Source organism: Prenolepis imparis, unplaced genomic scaffold (assembly GCF_030444845.1).
Source record: "Prenolepis imparis isolate NDT839.2.m4 unplaced genomic scaffold, iyPreImpa1.0 SCAF_10, whole genome shotgun sequence".
Classification (NCBI taxonomy): Eukaryota; Metazoa; Arthropoda; class Insecta; order Hymenoptera; family Formicidae; genus Prenolepis; species Prenolepis imparis.
In genome coordinates, this window is record NW_028141168.1 from 1,942,047 (window position 1) to 1,962,123 (window position 20,077).

The window sequence follows — 20,077 nt, forward strand, 5'->3', positions numbered from 1 at the left end:
TCTTAGCAAATAACCTAAGGTTTTTCTTGTTTAATTCAGCAAACATTTTTATTTTTAGTTTTTATGAAGCAGATTCACTTTTACTCTTTGTTTTTTTTCTTCAGGAAACTATTATTTTTAGTTTTTTATTTCAAAGCAAATAAATTTATTTTTTACTTACCACGCAGTAGTTTAACCTCCTGTTTTTTTATAGTAAACAGCTATCTTTTTAATTTACATGAAGTAGTTCCACCCTCTTTATTTTTGTTTTTCTAGAGTAAACACTTATTTTTTAGTTTCCATCAGGTTGTTTCACTCTCTCTTTTTAGTTTCTTAATACGAACAGCCGTTTTTTGACTTAGTGTTTATACCGAACAGTTTTGTGGAAACTACAAAGGCTGACAGTACTGCGTAAAAGTCCCAATATATGACCTCGCTTTGCGTGGAAAGTTGCAAACCCATGTGGAATCGTATATGGGTACGACAATAAGGAGCCAGGGGCTCCGCCGGGCGGGGGAGGGGTGGAGCCCCTCCCCCTGCACCCCCACCCCACTCAAAAACTAACCCAACCCAACCCATGTCCGCAGTACTGCGTAGAAGTACCAATATATGGCCTCGCTTTGCGTGGAAAGTTGCAAACCCATATGGAATCGTATATGTACTGCAAAGTACATGCTAGATGGGAGGACAGATATAAGATTTAGAGTCCATCGTTTTTCTCGAAAACTATCACTCGTACGGCAAAAATGAATATAACATAAAATGCACATTTCAAAGAAATCTACAACTTTTGTTTAAAACATTTTTTGAATTTTCCAGTATTTGATAAAATAAATCCAAAAAACAATTTTTGACGATTTTTTATGGTTTTCACCATGAAAATGCAAGTTGCGACAATTTTCACTATCATATTCGTAATCAGCACGTCAAAATACGTAAGTATACGTAGTTTAAAAAAATCAAAGGTATGGGCTTTTCGGAAGTACACCCAAATTTAATTATTATTCCTAATGTAACTATTACTTCAACATAAATCATTCTTTATAAATTATTCTTTATCTTTAATAAGCAGGAACTTAATTATATATTTCTTTATACACATAATTTGTTTTACGTATTTATTATAAAAAAACTTACCTTTTTAAAAAAAATGCGCCAAGTTTACGCGCCATGTGAAAAAGTGTTATAGAAAAAATAATGTGTTTAAAGTACTGTAAACTTGTGTTGTAAAATTAATATTTCTAAAAAAAATAATGATATCAAAAAGTTGCGCCAAATAAACATTTATACAAAAAATTGAAAATTAAAAACTTATGCGAAAATTAAAAATTAATACAAAATAAAAAAAATAAAAAAATTTTAGTTAAAAAAACTTGGCGCTGCTAAATTGAACAATATGCTAATATTAACGTACTCTGTACATTTATGTTTCAATTAATTGTTCCATGTTTCGTTTAGCGCGAACTGAAAATGAACGTGAAGGCAGGGTGGAAGCACAGCACAAAGAGATTCGAATCTTATTTTTAATAATAGCAAAACAAACAATTTATTCTTCTCAATACGAAAACGATACAAGGTTCCGTGCCGACGGGATGCCGACGCGGGTCGAAGCGAGCGACTTCAACTAGAGGCGATCGACAGTTCGAGAACAATAGCGCGTTCTGCAAGCGACAGAGTACTAATAACTAATTACGCGTGAATAATTTCGACCTTTTTCGTTAGCGAGCCAGAAACGATCTACTCTCCAAATTCGACCGAGCTCTGCTTCTAATTGTTTTTTGACCTTTTTTCGCGTTTACGTGGCGGCTGTGTTTTCTCGACTTTTCGTTTATACCTTTAACCGTCAGCTGATCGCGAAAACACACAAAAAACGCGGTCGGCGGTCGTTGCCTCGGGATCTTGACTCCGTGCGTGTTGTGTTTACAAGGGTCTGTCGCTCTCGAATCAAACTGTCACCTCTATCTTCTATAATCTCGGATGAATAATAAGACGCTTTATGGTTTCATTATTATACAGAAAATGTAGTCCTGTTTTAATATTAATGTTTCGACTTTGCAAATGCACAGAGACTCGTGCTCTGAACATTCCGCCCGCTTCGTTCGGAGCGGTTTGCCGAACGACTTTTACTGCGATTTTTTTTTTTTTTTAAATGCTACTAATGACGAAAGGGGACCGATCACAAGGAAAGAAAGAATCAATTGATCTCACGCAGATGCAACATTGATTACGTTACGCGTCGGTAACCGTTGGCTTGTCGATCTCGAGATCGCTTTCCACCGGCAGGAGGATGAGGCGGTTCACGGGTCGTTTTAACATCGAGGACGCGGTTCGCACGGTCACAACGCGCACATGACCATCTGCACCGGGGTGTGAGTCCACGACGCGCGCCAACGGCCATTTCGTTGGATGAGTCGTCTCATTTCGAAGGATGCACAGTCGGCCGACCTTGACAGCGGTGTCGGATTTCCACCACTTCGGGCGATGGTTCAGCGAATGTAGATATTCTCGCGACCACCGGTCCCAGAAGTGCTGGTGCATCCGTTGCACCATCTGCCATCGCGTAAGGCGGTTTTCCGGAGTCGCAAGCAGCGACGGCTCTGGTACGTTGTTTAGTGCGGTTCCAACCAGAAAATGCCCCGGTGTCAAGGCAGCGATGTCATCCGGATCCTCGGACAACGCCTCGAGCGGTCGTGAGTTGAGGCAGGCCTCCACCTGCGCGAGGAGCGTGGACATCTCCTCGAAGGTTAGGGTCGCGTCGCCGATTACCCGACGGAGATGTTGTTTGAGCGCTTTGACCGCCGCCTCCCATAATCCTCCGAAGTGGGGGGCTGCCGGAGGGTTGAATCGCCATTGAATCCGGTCTCGTGCCAGCTCATCGGCGATATGGCGTCCCTCCTTGCTGCTGGCGGTGAAGAGATGTCGCAGTTGTCGATCAGCGCCTATAAAATTTGTGCCGCAGTCGCTGTGTATGGTCTCGCACAGCCCCCTGCGAGAGGTGAATCGACGCAGGGCTGCGAGAAAGGCCTCTGCAGTGTAGTCTGACGCCACGTCTAAGTGCACAGCCTTGGTGCTCATGCAGACGAAAACGGCGATGAACGCCTTGGTGCTCTTGTAGCCTCGCCCTTTGGTAGTTCTCAGGAAGACAGGGCCAGCGTAGTCGACGCCCGTGTGTTGAAAGGGTCTCGATGGCGTCACCCGTGGCCGTGGGAGGTCGCCCATCACAGGTTGCGTTGCCGCCGCCCGCCATCGAAGGCACGTGACGCAGCGGTGGATGACCTCCTTGACGCGCGTCCTTCCGCGTGGAACCCAGAAGCGTTGGCGTATTAATCCCAGGGTTAACTGTGTGCCTCCATGTAGGGTCCGTCGATGACTTGCCTCAATGATGAGCCTAGTCAGATAGGACTCGCTCGGCAGAATGGCGGGATGCTTCTCGTCAAATGAGAGCGGAGCGTTCCTCAATCGTCCTCCTATCCTGAGAGTGCCCTTGTGGTCTATGAAGGGGCTCAGCTTGATGAGTGAGCTTTTCCTTGGCAGCTCTCTGTTTCTCGCCAGCGCGGCGATCTCGTGTGGATATCCGTACGCCTGAGAGACACGAATCCACGCCTCTTCGGCAGCTTGCAGCTCCTCTACGGACAGCGTGGAGCCTAGGGCGTGTCGTGGTCGCCGCCATCGTCGGCACCAAGCCGAAATGCGTACGAGGCGGTGTAGCGACGAGTACCGTGTCATCAAGGTCGATTCGTCCGAACGTGGGTGTGATGCTGCGTGGCTGCTTGCGCGTTGTTCCGGCAATTCTGCGTCGACCTCCAAGGCAGGACCGGCTGGCCACGGACCCGAGGTCGTCCTCAGCCAGGGCGGCCCCGTCCACCACAGCTTGTGTTCCTCTAGCTCCTTGGGGGAGAGGCCTCGCGACGCGCAATCGGCTGGGTTTTCTTCTCCGGGCGTGTGATGCCAGTGTGCCTCGGGCGCGCAGCGTTGAATTTCGGCAACGCGATTGGCCACGTAAGTCTTCCATCGTGACGGATGACCTTGTATCCACGATAGGGTCACCGTGGAATCTGACCACATGTGAGTGCTCGCGATCGGCAGCTCGAGGATGGAGTGGAGGTGCGCTGCGAGTGTTGACAACAGAGCGGCGGCGCAGAGCTCCAGCCTTGGAATAGACACTTGCTTCACCGGTGCGACCCTGGACTTTGCTGCTACTAAAGCGATCTTGGCCTCTCCGGTCGGGCTCACGGCTCGCAAATATAGCACTGCAGCATACGCTCGTTCTGAGGCGTCGGCGAAACCGTGGAGTTCGATGATGTCCTCAGCATGGTGGTTGATCCAGCGTGGCACTCGAATGCGGTCGAGACTTTGGAGGTCCCCCTTGAACGATGCCCAAATTTCGGCTTCCTTGGTTGCCAGTGGAGTGTCCCAATCGAGACCCTGCAACCATACCGACTGAATCAAAATTTTTGCTCGCACGACCACTGGCGCCAGCCAGCCTAAGGGGTCGAAGAGCTGCGCGGTGACGGACAGTACGGCCCTCTTCGTCGTTGGTTGTGGCCGAATTTTCCGTATCGCGTACGCGAATTGATCCACGCTCGGGTGCCATCGTAGACCGAGCATGGCGTGGCTTTCGTGTGGTTCCCATGCTCGGAGGTCGGCGCGCATTTTGTCTGATGCGGGGATGTCCTTGAGGAGTTCCGAGTCAGTCGCGGACCATTTTTTCAACGGAAATCCGCCCGCCCTGCAAATCTCGATTAGCTGTTGTTGAATTTCGCTTGCTTCCTCCAGGTTTGCAGCTCCCGTCAAAATGTCGTCAACGTAGACGTCGTGGTGCAGCACGGCTGATCCCAGCGGAAACCGCGTCTCTTCGTCCGTCGCGAGTTGGCGTAGTGTGCGAATTGCGAGGAATGGTGCGCACGCCATACCGTACGTGACCGTGTTGAGTTGGTAGTCTCGAATAGGTTCCGTGTTGTTGTGGCGCCATAGAATTCTCTGGAGGTTGCGGTCTGAAGGATGTACGAGGACCTGCCGGTACATCTTCTCGATGTCGGTGGCCATGGCGTGCTTGTGTCGGCGCCAGCGCGTCAAAATGTCCGGTAAAGCTGGTAATAGATTTGGGCCCACGTGCAGCCTTTCGTTGAGGGTGGTGCCGGACGGCAAGGGTGACGAGCCGTTGAATACCACGCGCAGCTTGTCCTTCCCGTCTACGCTCTTTAAGACCCCGTGGTGAGGCAGGTAGCATGTGCGATCGTCGGCTGTCGCATCGCGAGAGTTCGTTGGCGACATGTGGCCGAGGCTCTCGTATTCGCTCATGAATTCGCGATAGAGGTCGCGTAGTCGAGAGTCGCGCGCAAATCGGCCCTCCATGCACGCGAGCAATCGTGTCGAGGCGGTGCGAAATCCGGTTAGGTCCGTCGTTTCGTCGGCTAGTGGCAATCGAACCACGTATCTCCCGTCTTCGTCGCGCGAATGTGTCTTCACGAATGATTCCTCGCATTCTTGCTCTTCTCTCGTCCACACTGCCGGACTGCGTGGGGCCTCCTCTTGCTCCCAGAATTTCTTGACTAAATTCACCAGGGTGTCGTCAACGACACACGAATGACTGTGAGCGGCATCGACCTCGGGCGATGTCGTCATCGCGCCCGACAGGATCCATCCGAGGGACGTGCATTGCGCGATTGGCTCTCGCAGTCCCCCTTTGACCACGCCGCAACCAAGAATGGCAGCATGAACGTCCGCGCCGAGGAGAATATCGATTGAGTCGGTGGCCTGGAACTCGGGATCGGCCAGCTCCAATCCGCGTAAATGAGTCCAAGACTCCTTCTTCGCGGTCGTCGCCCCGGCATACACTGTGAGGCGAGGAAGTATTAGCGCCGATAGGGTCATCGGCGACCCTGTGGTGTGTGGGAAGACCCGGAGAGACACTCGTCCGTTCGCGGTGCCGGTCTGCGTCCCGCCGACGCCGAAGACGGTGATCGCGGTTGATCGTCGCGGAAGGCGTAATCGTTGCGCCAGTGCCTCAGAGATCATTGACGCCTCTGATCCCTGATCGATTAAAGCCCGTGCCGCGTGTAACCCGCCGAATTTGTCGGCGACCCGAACGCGCGCGGTAGCTAGGAGAACCGCTCCCCGTCCTAGACACGGTCGTTGCGCCACGTGTGACGTCGAGGTGACTTGGCGACAGGCATCGTGTAGCGAGGTATGATGTCTACCCCGGCATGCCGAACAATTCTTCTTTGATTGGCACTCGCTCACCTGATGCTTGCCGAGGCAATTGAGGCACAGTTGGTTCGCCTCGACGTGCTTCTTTCTCTCCTCCGCTGACTTTTCTTGATAGCTGTCGCACAGCATCACGAAGTGATCCTTCTTGCAGAGCGAACAGCGACCGCGCTTCGGTTCCTGTTTCTGCGCGTGGTGAGATCTCGCAAATCGAGCGCTGGGTTCTCCGGACTTGCTAGAGGCACCCTCGGCCCTCTGCGGATGGAGCACTTCCAAGGTCTGCAGTCGCTTCTCCAGGAACTCCTTGATATGAACGTAGGACGGCGGCTCTGAGGTTCCTCCGATGGCGTCTTCCCAATCTCTACGCGATCGCGCGTCGAGGAGCTCCACTATCAGGTGGACGAACAAGTCTTCGCAGCTTGAGATCGGCCGTTCGATGCTCTCGAGCGAGCCGACCGTGGCGGCCACACACTGAAGAATTCTCTTCATCTCACTTGCAGACTCGCTCTTCATTTTAATGAGCGCCGTGAACGTTGTGAAGTACGAGCGCACTAGGAGTCGCTTATTTTCATAGTGCCCGCTGAGAATGTTCCATGCCCGCTGATAATTCGCTGAGATGGACGGAAGGTTGCGGACGAGCGCCTCCGCTTCTCCCTTCAAGCTTGCCTTCAGATAGTGGAGTTTCTCCACTGCTGAAATGGTGTTGTCTGTCCCGATGACTGATAGGAAGAGGTCGCGGAACGGCGGCCAGTCGGCGTATTTGCCGGAGAAATGCGGCAATTGTATTCGCGGAAGCGTCGTGCGTTGTCGAGCAGACGATGGCTCGCTGCTCGCCGCATTTCCGCTTGCCGCTTGTGCCGGCAATGCTTTCCGCAGACTCATGAGTTTCGTTTTCGTGGCTAGATATGTGTCTTCGGCCAGTCCAGCGAAATCTCCTGTGATGTAGTCGTGGGTCTTCACTTCCTTCCAGTAGTTGGCTCGTAAATCGTCGTGTTGACTATCAAATTTTTCCCATATCTTCTCCAATCGAGCGAGGCGCACGTCGATGGCTTCGGCCGTGATGTTCGCCTTCCCCAGTTTGTTGAGGTTTTCTATTATGCTTGCCATTTTTATCTGCAGCTCGTCTTGTGCGAGGATGAGATAGTCCATATCCATGCTCATGGTTGCGTTGATAACCACTGTTCACTTTTTCGCTGCACTTGTGCGGTACCGGATCAAGCTAAAGAATCCGGCTCGAAGGACCAGAATGTTTCGTTTAGCGCGAACTGAAAATGAACGTGAAGGCAGGGTGGAAGCACAGCACAAAGAGATTCGAATCTTATTTTTAATAATAGCAAAACAAACAATTTATTCTTCTCAATACGAAAACGATACAAGGTTCCGTGCCGACGGGATGCCGACGCGGGTCGAAGCGAGCGACTTCAACTAGAGGCGATCGACAGTTCGAGAACAATAGCGCGTTCTGCAAGCGACAGAGTACTAATAACTAATTACGCGTGAATAATTTCGACCTTTTTCGTTAACGAGCCAGAAACGATCTACTCTCCAAATTCGACCGAGCTCTGCTTCTAATTGTTTTTTGACCTTTTTTCGCGTTTACGTGGCGGCTGTGTTTTCTCGACTTTTCGTTTATACCTTTAACCGTCAGCTGATCGCGAAAACACACAAAAAACGCGGTCGGCGGTCGTTGCCTCGGGATCTTGACTCCGTGCGTGTTGTGTTTACAAGGGTCTGTCGCTCTCGAATCAAACTGTCACCTCTATCTTCTATAATCTCGGATGAATAATAAGACGCTTTATGGTTTCATTATTATACAGAAAATGTAGTCCTGTTTTAATATTAATGTTTCGACTTTGCAAATGCACAGAGACTCGTGCTCTGAACATTCCATTAATTTGTTTTAACTTTAAGATACATTGCAATAATTAATTAAACACTATGCTAATGACAAACGTACTCCGTGCATTTACATTGCAAATATTTCTGTATTTTTTAAATTAAATTAATTATTTTAGGATATATAAATACATTGCAGTAAATTAATTATTTGTTATGGTAAGATATATTGCAGTAAATTAATTATTTGTTACTTTAAGATACAGTACAATAATTTTGAAATTTAGCAGCGCCAAGTTTTTTTAACTAAAATTTTTTTATTTGTTTTTATTTTGTATTAATTTTTAATTTTCGCATGTTTTTAATTTTCAATTTTTTTTTTTTTTTTTTTTTTTAAGACTGGAAATGCCTTTACGCACTCGTCCGGCACCCCTGAGGGGGAGTAACCGGACTTGTGGGGGACTCACAACCTGACCACCGGTGCGGCCAGGCTGAATACCACACGGTACTAACCCCGATGTTAGTACCGATGCCCTAAAACCAGTCCGTAGCCCGTAGCCGAACGAGGAGACACCCGGAACCGCTCTCGCATAACCTCGGGTGCCCCCTCATGGCCCGACCCGTTTCCGGGCCCTTCCCGAAGGGCGGATTCCCCCCCTTTGACCAATACCCGTGCTCTTGCGAGCTAGAGAGGAGGACCGGGCTACCAATCCTCCCCCCCTCGTCCCTGGACGACGTGCAATGGGAAAGAGAGCCCTCACTCCCTTTCCCTGCCGAACCGGACGGCGAGCCGCGCAGCGACTCACACACACTCTCCAAGCATACGACAAAACGCGTATGGACGAAACGACAGAGGGCGTAACCAAACCGGCCACTCTCCCCCCATCGAGGGAGAGAAATGCCGGCCGCAGCCCCCATTTACCACACTAAACTTTACAACAACGCAAAGTAACAAGGACAAGAGGCGTAACCGGACCACGCGATCCCCGTTTCCGGGGAGCAGGTAGGCCGCAGCCCACATGTAGACATTAGACTGAACAACAAGACTACAGACAGAGGACTCAACCGAAAAACCAGCCACTCTCCCTCCAAGAGGGAGAGAATGCCGGCCGCGTTCCCCATACACAACATTGGACCAAAACAAAGACGACTCATTCGCTCAAACCACGCAAAACAGGAGAGGGAGGTAGCCCGACGCTAGCCGGGTCCACCTCCATCTCCTGCGACACACCAACAGGCACACACCCGGATGACCCCCCATCGGGGCGCCCCGGGACCTGCCTCCGACCCCTGGGAGCATCCTCGCGTCCCCCATCGACCCGTTTGGGCGGGACGACCAGCTTAGCACAGCCGGACAAACCTAACCTGTGCCTCGCCGGCCGCCCACTCCCCGCGCACGCGACGCAATGCGGAGGGGCCGCGCACGAGGCTGCCCGATGCCCCTCCTTGCCGCATCTGAAGCAGCACGCGGTGCGATCCACGGAGGAACCACACCGCGATGCCGCATGGCCGAAGCTCAGGCAGCGGAAACACTGAATGGGCCGGCGACTCAACGGATGAACCGTCAGAGTCGTCCAGCCCACGCAGAGCCCCCCCGCCGCCGTGAGCCTACGAGCCGCCGTCGCCGGGCACCTCAACCACAAGGTCCCGTAACGGGCACCCTGGGGAATCCGGACCTCTCCGGCCCGAATCTCCCCGACCCCGCAACCGCCAACAGAGGCCACCTCCGCCAAAATCTCGTCCCTCGAGACCAAGTTGGTGACGCCCTTGAGGCGCACCTCCTCGGTCCTCGAGGGGCGAGCCACCCGAACGGCCCGAGAGCCGGCAAACACCTTGGAGAGGCCGGCTGCCAAAGCGTCCGCTTTCGCCTCCGACCCCTCGCCCGGGACGGTGAGGAGCATGCCCCCGGCAACTCCCCACCGCATCCGTAGCCCGCCGATGCCCAGGTCCCTTAAGCTTACGCTCGCCTTCGCCTCGGACAACACCGAGGCGTAGGACGGGCGATCCTCCCCGACACCCGCCACCGTCAACGACACGACGGAGGCAGGCGGCACGTGGACTCTCTCCCGAGTCCCACGCGCAGTGTCCGCAACCGCCGGAACTCCTCCACCGGAAGGCAGACGCCCACGCCGAGTCTTCCTCCTTTTTCGCCTCTTCTTCTTGGACGCCCCAGCCCGAGAGGCATCCGCGACACCCTCCGCAGCGGCAGAGGGCGCGGAGCCCCCCGAAACCGGGGCGGCACCTGCGACCAACGCACCTCCTCCACCCGCCGAGGAAGGGGGCTCGGGAGATCCTCCAAGAGGAGGAACCCCGGCCCCAGACTCCCCGACCGGACCCGGCCGCAACGCCGCCAAAACCGCCGAGACGACGTCGCCCCTCAAATCCAGCAAGCGCTGATCGAGGAGCGACGTCATCTCCTCCATCAACGTCGAGGTGCCCCCCGCCTCCTTGAGAAGCGAGAGAGCCCCCTCCGACTCTACGCAGCGCTTGGAAGCCTGCAGCTCCTCCAGGTCTTCCCTCTTCCTCTTCTTGGCCTCCGCTGCCTTGGCCGCCTTTTTCGGCGCTTCCCGATAAAGGAGGCGCTCGACTTCTTCCCCAAGGTTGGGAAGACTGGCTCTGAGGGCCCCCAGCTCCCCAGTCACCCTGGAGACCTCCTTCTCCAGGGTGGCAACACGCCTCCTCAGACCGGCGTTCTCCGCTCTTAGGCCCTCTAACTCGGGGACCGCTGAAGCGGAGATCCTCTCCTCACAAACCCCAACGATCTCCTCCAATCTAGAGGAGGAGACCGCCAGTTCCCTCACCAGGATCTCCTCCAACCCGGTGACCTCGGCAACCTTCCTGATCTGTTTCAAGTATCTCTCCGCCAGAACCTTGAGGTCCAGCGCAGAGACACCCGCACGTCCCTCCCGGAACTCCTCTCTGGAGGGGAGCTGCTCCCGACCCATCCTCGTGAGGACTGGACCGATAAGCGGATCCAGCACTCTGTCGGCATCCTTGAGGAGGATCTCCTCTCTCAACGCGGCATTCAGGCGCTCCTTCGCCTTCGCGAGCCCGACATATTCACCGGTCGTAGCCGGTCGACCGCGCTTTTTCACATAAGTTAAGTCAGTTGAGGACTTACCTTTGCCCTTAGGGGTCCTCTTCCCTCCGGATGGACCTGCCCTCGGAGAGACCCGTCCTCTCGCAGGAGTCCGTACTTCGATCCGAGGCTGCAACGCCTCATCCTCCCCCAATGGTGAGGTCGATCCGATGGAGATGAAGGAGGGGTCCTCCTCCCCCGCCTCATCCGAGGTGTCGCGAACCACCTCCACTTCAATCAACCGAGCATGCTCGCCGGAGTCCCTGCTCGGTTCTCTCGCACTCACACACGACCGGGGGGGCTCAGGAGAGTCTCTCCCCCGTTCACTCGCACTCGAAAGAGATCCCATCGAGGACTGAGAGTCTTTCTCAGTATCGAAAGGATTCTTGTAGTCCTTAATGCCCGACTGCAGAAGCCCGTCCCTGAGGTCCACGAGGAGATCGAAATCTTTATGATTTCGATCCTCCTCCGAACAGGCCCCAGTGAACTCCACAAGCCGCCTGCGGATCCTCCACAGTGGCAGATGAGTGTTCCTGTACAAGTGCACCAAGCTGTCCACCGTATCACGGCGCACTTCCCCACTAGCCCGCGCGATAACCGATTCCTCTGGTGCCCTCGCCGTCAAGGCACCAGATGGCCCGTCGTCCGATGACGACGAAGGGGAAACCGGGACAATATCCCCCCCCCCCCGCCGGTTCCTGGTATCCGACCCCAGGAAAGTCTTTCTTTTCAGTGTGCAGTCCATGTTGTATAAGTTCATCACTTGGTTTTCTGTCGGGGTTTTCCTTCCCTTAGGAGATTGTCTTACCAGACTAACGGAGCCTCCTCTCCGGGATTTTTATCGAGGTTTTCCTTCCTCTACCAGCAGTGGGCCAACTTCCGAAGAAGAAGACCCTATGGGACCCGCTGGCATCCCCTTGTTCCATCAAAGATGGAACTGTACACTCTTAGCACCCGATACAAGTATCGGGTGAGCTCTCTCACTACGGCAAAGTGGTGTACGACGAGAGAGATAAATGTTTATTTGGCGCAACTTTTTGATATCATTATTTTTTTTAGAAATATTAATTTTACAACACAAGTTTACAGTACTTTAAAACACTATTTTTTCTATAACACTTTTTCACATGGCGCGTAAACTTGGCGCTTTATTTTACCTTTTTTTTTAAAAAGGTAAGTTTTTTTATGGATATCATTCTTTTTTGTAGTATATATTTATTTACACATTTTAAAATAAAGAAGCAAAGAGCCACCGCCCTGGTCATACATATTTTATCATATATGACGGTCCTCTTTGCTTACAGTAATTTACAATCTATGCTTCTAATGTATTTTTAATTAAAAATTTGATATATAACTGCTTCTTCATTTTATAAACTTTATAATTTTATAATATCCTATATATATTACTTATTAGCCAACTTTTGTAAAAATATTATATAAACATCTTTAGCATCTCTAGGCCACTGTTTTTTTTTAACTTGCGCATCATCAACTTCGACCCAAATATTAGATACTCCTTCTCTACACATACTTATATAATGATCTTTATCAATACATGAACCATGATAAAATATAGTATTCATCGTCTTATATGATTGTCCAGCTATTAATACTTTAGTTGTTGGAACAGCACATAAGTTTAATTTGTGTGCTGCTTTCATTAATTTATCATCTTGTGAAAATACTATTAAATGAATAACAACTATCTCTCTTGCCAATGTTATTTCATTTTTAAATATTATATCATTTCCAGTACAATGTTCACATGATTCATTATGTAATACATTCCAGTGTGAAAATGTAACATTTAATAAATCATTAAGATTCTAACTTTTATTTTTCAAATTATTAATTGGAATTGAAATAATAATATTCTTATTAACAGTAATTTTAGTATTACTACAAGTTTTGCATCGTTTAGTAGAAGTAACTTGATATTCTACCAAATTTCTTATACAATCATATCTTTCACAAAGAGTCGTAAGAAAATGGGATGCATTTCGTTTCGCGGTGTTCGAAAAATATTCTCCAAAACATTGCCGTATTGCATATGTATTTAAATTAGACATTCCATATTCATATCGATGCATTAATAAACGTAAAACATCTGATTTATCACAATTAAATAACTGTTGTCTAATAACATTTAAATGTAATAAACATTGCAATACTGCATTTGCATAGCATGAAACTTTGTCTGTATTTTGGAAACCACGTATGATCCAAGCAGTACTTCGTCGAACTGTTTGATCTGAACTTGATTTTTGAACAGAAGTAACTATTTTTGGCAACGCCCATAAAACATCTTTTACTTTGCGATAGCGTTCTTTTGACATGGTAATCATTTCTGCGTTTGGATTGTGTATCTGTTTTAAACGATTATATTCAATAATAGCTTTTTCACTAGCTATTACTGATGAAGGATCGTAATTAATTAAACGTAATCCTTCTAGAGATGTTACTCGCGATAATGCAACATAAATTTGACCACAACTAAATACAGAGTTACCGATGTCCATTGCACTTCGCAAACTCAATCCTTGGCTTTTATGAATAGTGATACCGTAACTCAGAGATAATGGAAATTGTTTTCTAATAACATACGAATTATACATACAATAATATTATATATAATGTTACGGATACAGCAGAAATACATGAAAAATTACAAAACGGTACGTAAAAATAATATAATAATAAAATATTTATACTTATATATATACATACATAATTTGATTAAATTTAATACATAACTCATATTATCTCACATTAATTTAATACATAAATCATATTTTTTTATAGATATAAATTTCTTTAATGAATATTTAGAACAAAACTCTTCAAATCAAGAAACAATAGGAGTACGCGATGACTCTCAAAATGCATCAGAAGTGTCCGTTTCGCAAGCAGGTATATACAAATATAAATTTTTTATTTTTTTTTACTAATGAACTTTTTTATCTTTGTAAATTCAAAACATTTATATTTATATTTCTTTTAATTAATTAATATAGCAGAAACATCAAACAATTTTATTTGGACTCATCAGAATACAAAATTATTTTTGCAAAAATATGCAGAAAGGAAGAATGACTTTCGAAACCCAAAGATAAAAAAAAAAGTAGTATGGGAAAAAATACAACAAGAGTTTTTGAAGCAAGGTTATAATGTTACAATAGAAATGTTGGATCGAAAAATGCGCAACATGAAACATTTTTTTAAAACAATAAAAGACAACAATAAGAAAAGTACAACAGGACGTAACCGCATACCATGGGAATGGTATGATACGATGGATAACATTTTCCTTGAAGATCGTACCATCAATGTGAGTCATATAATATCGTCATTGCCAACAACATCATCACTGCCATCGACATCACAAAATGCACAAAACGCAACTAACGAAGTAAATAGAGTAGTACTCGAATTAAATGAGGAGTCAAATGTAGAAAGATTAAACGAATTTCAACCGGCTGCAGTTGTCACAGAACTTTCAACGTTACCCACAACTTCCAACTGTATACAAACACCTATTTTTGGTATTCCATCTAGTCCAACAGTCACGAGTGATGAGGATGGAAGTTTGCACAGGTTCCTTAAATTTTTTATTCAAGGAAAATCAATGATATTTCTTTATTTGGCTTCGTTTAAATGCATATATTTTAATCATGATTGTAGGATAACTTTTTGAACTTGTAATTGCAAGAATATTTATTTCCTAAATCAGATTTAGGAAATATTTATTCACATATAAATTGTGCTCAACATATATCATTCTGTTATAGTCAACGATCTCATAGCTCTAACAGGAATGAAGAAAATAAACAGCAAAAGACACGGCGATCGAGAGAACTACATGAGTTACGAAAAAATCAAATAGAATGCGAGAAACAAAGGATAAGTGCAATAAATAAATTCACAGAGACGATTAAAGAAAATAATGAAATTCAAAGAGAAAGAAATAGATTACTCGAAACTTTAATAAATATTCAGAGCAACAAAACATAAATAAGAAAAAGTGTTACAATAAAGTTAATAACAAATTTACTATTATATTTCTTAATGTTTATGTTATAATATTTATATAATTTATAAACATTAAAGGTTGAATATATATAAATATATATAACGTTTAATATATACATATAGTTTATATTATTTATAACAAAATAAAAATTTTTTTATACACGAAAATATTTGTTTATAAATTTAGAGCTGAGCAACAATATTCCTTCGTTTTTCTACAGCTTCCGCAACTTCTTCGTTTTCTTCCATTTCCAATTGATTAAAATCTTGTACATTTAAATCTTCTAAATCTACGAGGGCAGTTCGATAAGTCAGTGACTTTTACAAGATATGGCACTCAAATCGCAATCTAATTTTATTTCTGATATTTACCATCTTATTTAAGTATTCACACCAAGTTTCAAGTAGATCTGTCAAATAGAAATTTTTTGACAGCGTTCTAAAGCGGATAAGTTTGTGTTTTTTGCTAAAATGGAAAAAAGTGAATTTTGTGTGCTAATAAAACATTACTTTTTGCGTGGAAAAATCATTAAGGAAACTGAAGAAAAGCTAAAAAAGTATTATGGGGATTCTGCTCCGTCGCATGGAATGGTTCACAAGTGGTTCACTGAATTTTTGGTCGATTGTGAGCAAGCGCGGCACCCATCTGGCCGACAGCTTCTTCATGCCCAAATGTTTATGCAAGATATTAAAAACACGTTCGTTTGAGATGTTTACCATCTTGGCTATCTCGCGTATCTTCACTCGACGGTCGTCCAATATAATATCATGGATTTTATTGACTGTTTCTTCAGTTGTGACCTCATTCGGACGTCCCGGGCGCTCAGCATCATTCGTGCTTGTACGACCACAACGAAATTCAGTGAACCACTTGTGAACCATTCCATGCGACGGAGCAGAGTCCCCATAATACTTTTTTAGCTTTTCTTCAGTTTCCTTAATGGTTTTTCCACGCAAAAAGTAATGTTTTATTAGCACACGAAATTCACTTTTTTCCATTTTAGCAAAAAACACAAACTTATCCGCTTTAGAACGCTGTCAAAAAATTTCTATTTGACAGATCTACTTGAAACTTGGTGTGTATACTTAAATAAGATGGTAAATATCAGAAATAAAATTAGATTGCGATTTGAGTGTCATATCTTGTAAAAGTCACTGACTTATCGAACTGCCCTCGTATATCTATATCTCCGTTTATAATAAAATTGTGTAAAACACAAGCTGCTGCGATCATTTGATTTCCAAAATTAAAATCAGAAATATCTAAAAATTTTAGCCTCCTAAATTTTCCTTTCAATAATCCGAAAGCTCGTTCAATAATTGAGCGAATAGAACTTAATTTTCTATTATATCTTGTTTGTTCATTAGTTAGATGGCCATTATCTTTAAACGGTGTCATCAAATTAATCAACAGAGGATATGCTGAATCTCCTATCAAATGAAACCTATCTGGTATAAAATGCAATCTTCTATTTGATATTTGTTGAAATAATGGGCTCAGTCTGAAAACTCTGGCGTCATGCATGCGACCTGGCATACCAATGAAACAATCTATAAATAATCCTCTATCGTTGCATACTCCTAAAAATATATAAAAATATATAGGAAAATATATAAATATATATATCTTATGAAAATTTTTTCTCTGTTACAATATATCAAACTTTAATATTTTTTCTTGCCTTGCAATATAATAGAATGAAAACTTTTACGGTTATAATAATCATTAGCATTTCCAACTGGTTGCTTACACGGAATATGGCAACCGTCTATAGCACCTATGACATAAAATCCGCGTGAACGAGCTTCAAATATCTGAAATTAAATTTTAATAATAGCATGCATTTCTTTAAATTACTTAAAATATTTTGTATAATTTTATGTATTATATATTACTTTGCTGGATAATTGCATTTCATATACAGTTGGCCATTTAACATATTGAGGTATAAGATTTGATAAAATATTTATAACAATTTTGAAAATATTGTAACCGGAAGACTTGGCTAAATTAAATCTGTCACTTGTGGCTAAAAAGCTTTCCTGTTTAGCCAGAACCCATATTGTAAATAATAGTTTTTTCGATGCACTAACATCCTTATACTCCTCTTCATTTAATAATAGTGCCACTACGTTTAATAATGCCTTAAATCATAAAGTAGAATTGATTACTTAATGCAAAAAAAAATATAATTATATATAAAATATTTCTATATAATTACCTCAAATGTGATTCGCGACATACGAAAGTGTTCTAAGAATTGGATATCTGTATACTTTGGTATTACCATTTCAAAATAATTTTCATTTTTAAATCTTTCATTACGTCTTCTGATTGCTATATCATTTGGTAATGGTTCGATCAAGTAATTCACAAATACATTAATCATATCATTTATATCTACTCCATCGTCCATTGCAATTAACATTTCAGCCATGTTATATTTATCTATAAGCACAATTATAACAAGAATTATTTATTGCTTCTCAGACAGCACCGTGTCCAAAATTGAAGCATAATACATCTTTAAGAAGTCTTATGATATAATATCCAAGACATCTTAAAACATAAATATAAATACTATATTAAGATTAAAAACAGATTATTATTATTTTTCTTCCTTACTTTCTGTTATAATGCACGAAGAAAAGCACAAATCACCAGCACAAGGAAAAGAGGTTTAAATTTGACAGCGACGTGTGGTTTTTGGTCGATTGTGAGCAAGCGCGGCACCCATCTGGCCGACAGCTTCTTCATGCCCAAATGTTTATGCAAGATATTAAAAACACGTTCGTTTGAGATGTTTACCATCTTGGCTATCTCGCGTATCTTCACTCGACGGTCGTCCAATACAATATCATGGATTTTATTGACTGTTTCTTCAGTTGTGACCTCATTCGGACGTCCCGGGTGCTCAGCATCATTCGTGCTTGTACGACCACAACGAAATTCAGTGAACCACTTGTGAACCATTCCATGCGACGGAGCAGAGTCCCCATAATACTTTTTTAGCTTTTTTTCAGTTTCCTTAATGGTTTTTCCACGCAAAAAGTAATGTTTTATTAGCACACGAAATTCACTTTTTTCCATTTTAGCAAAAAACACAAACTTATCCGCTTTAGAACGCTGTCAAAAAATTTCTATTTGACTGATCTACTTGAAACTTGGTGTGTATACTTAAATAAGATGGTAAATATCAGAAATAAAATTAGATTGCGATTTGAGTGCCATATATTGTAAAAGTCACTGACTTATCGAACTGCCCTCGTATATGGATGTGTCAACGGTAAAAAAGAGCGTTCAGTGAAACATTCGAACGTGTTGCAATTCATCACTAAACCGTTAGGAAGCGCTGAATTCTGCTGAACGCAGCCAATATCATCATCACTCAGAATTGTATCTGTCTGTTAATGTTTGTATATATCTGCTTTTTCTTGTGCAGAAGTTACAATTTCATTTAATGCGTTTAAATCAGCATGAGTTAATGCTTTATCGAGATTTTCCATCTTTCGATAAAAAGCTGTCATTTGATAAATTAAACGCTTAATATATCTTACTTTTGGAAAATGAGGCGATAATAATTGAACTGGAAGAAACATTCCTTTACAAAGTGTTAAATCAATATGACAGCTACGCGTATGACCCAATTTCTCATTTGAGGTTTTCATAGTACATCTATGAAGATTTTGTATCAATTCTGGTACATTTTTTAAAATACATTTATCTATAGTTTGCATGAACTTTTGATAACGATCAATTAAAGACGGATCAATTTTACATGAACTATTGCACATCCAAGATTTTGCTAGTGATTCTTGTAACGGTAATATATTCACAACTTGTCCTTTCGTATCTATTGCCAAAGATTTCGATAAAGTTACATTTTTTATTAACGGTAATATATTCAGAACTTCTTTTTTCGTATCCAAAGGTTCTTTTGAAGTTACATGATGATATGTAGAATCAATAAAATAATTTTCGGATGAAGCTGTATGTCTAGATTCGCCACATAACACATTTATTTTTTCTTTAATTGTAGAACATTCAGCGACAAGTGTCAAACTTACTTCTGATTTCTTTTTAATTAAAGCTAACAATTTGTATAAATTGCGAACAAGATTGTTCCTAATATACATACACCATCTTACGATTTTTTCGGTTTTTAGTCGTTTTTCAATATGACCTTTAATATTGAGTTTCTCTGTAATATTTTTTATAATTATTTCTAAAGAATGACGAAATTTTATAGTTTTTCAATAAAATTTTTTTATATTTTTTAATAACTTGTTTTGAAAAATTGAAATTTTTTATTGTAGGTACAGATTTTGTGTTTATTTTAGAATATTGCTTACGTTGATTTTCCTTTTTAACACAGTTATTTTGTGAATCTTGTTAATATTGATTTTTCAAATTTTTTGCATATCGCTGTCGCTTTTTAGCGCGATTATTTTTAAAATCTTCTGCATATCGATGTCGCTTTTTAGCGCGATTATATTCTAAATTCTGTGCGTATAGCTGCCGCATTTTAGCGCGATTATTTTCCAAATTTCGTGCATATAGCTGCCGCTTTTTAGCGCGTTTATTCTCTAAATCTTGTGCATATTGCTGCGACATTTTAGCACAATTATTTTCTAAATTAGTACTATTTTCTAAATTTTGACTTTTTTTAAAATATAAAATCTGTTCTTTTTTATCTTGATTTTTCAAATTATATTTGATTCCTTCCTTTTTGATATCTTCTAATTGTACATTATTTTCATATTGAATACATTTATTTCCAAAATTTTTATTTATATCGTAAATTTTATTTTCTTTATCATCTGAAGAATATTTATTAATTTGTTCAATATTAAGATTATTTAATGTTTCTGAACATTGATTTAAAATGCATTCTGTTTGCAACTGACTATTATTCAAAGCTTTTTTAGTTTGAGCAATGTCGA

The 20,077-nt window shown here is 43.6% G+C and overlaps 1 protein-coding gene across 1 annotated transcript; it reads right to left on the reverse strand.

Moving 5' to 3' along the window:
* Nucleotides 1-2,208: 2,208 nt before the first annotated feature.
* On the reverse strand, nucleotides 2,209-7,347 carry LOC145941394 (uncharacterized). The gene has a single exon (XM_083047514.1). The coding sequence runs from the start codon at nucleotides 7,345-7,347 to the stop codon at nucleotides 2,209-2,211; it is 5,139 nt and encodes a 1,712-aa protein (XP_082903640.1).
* Between the last annotated feature and the right edge of the window lie 12,730 nt (nucleotides 7,348-20,077).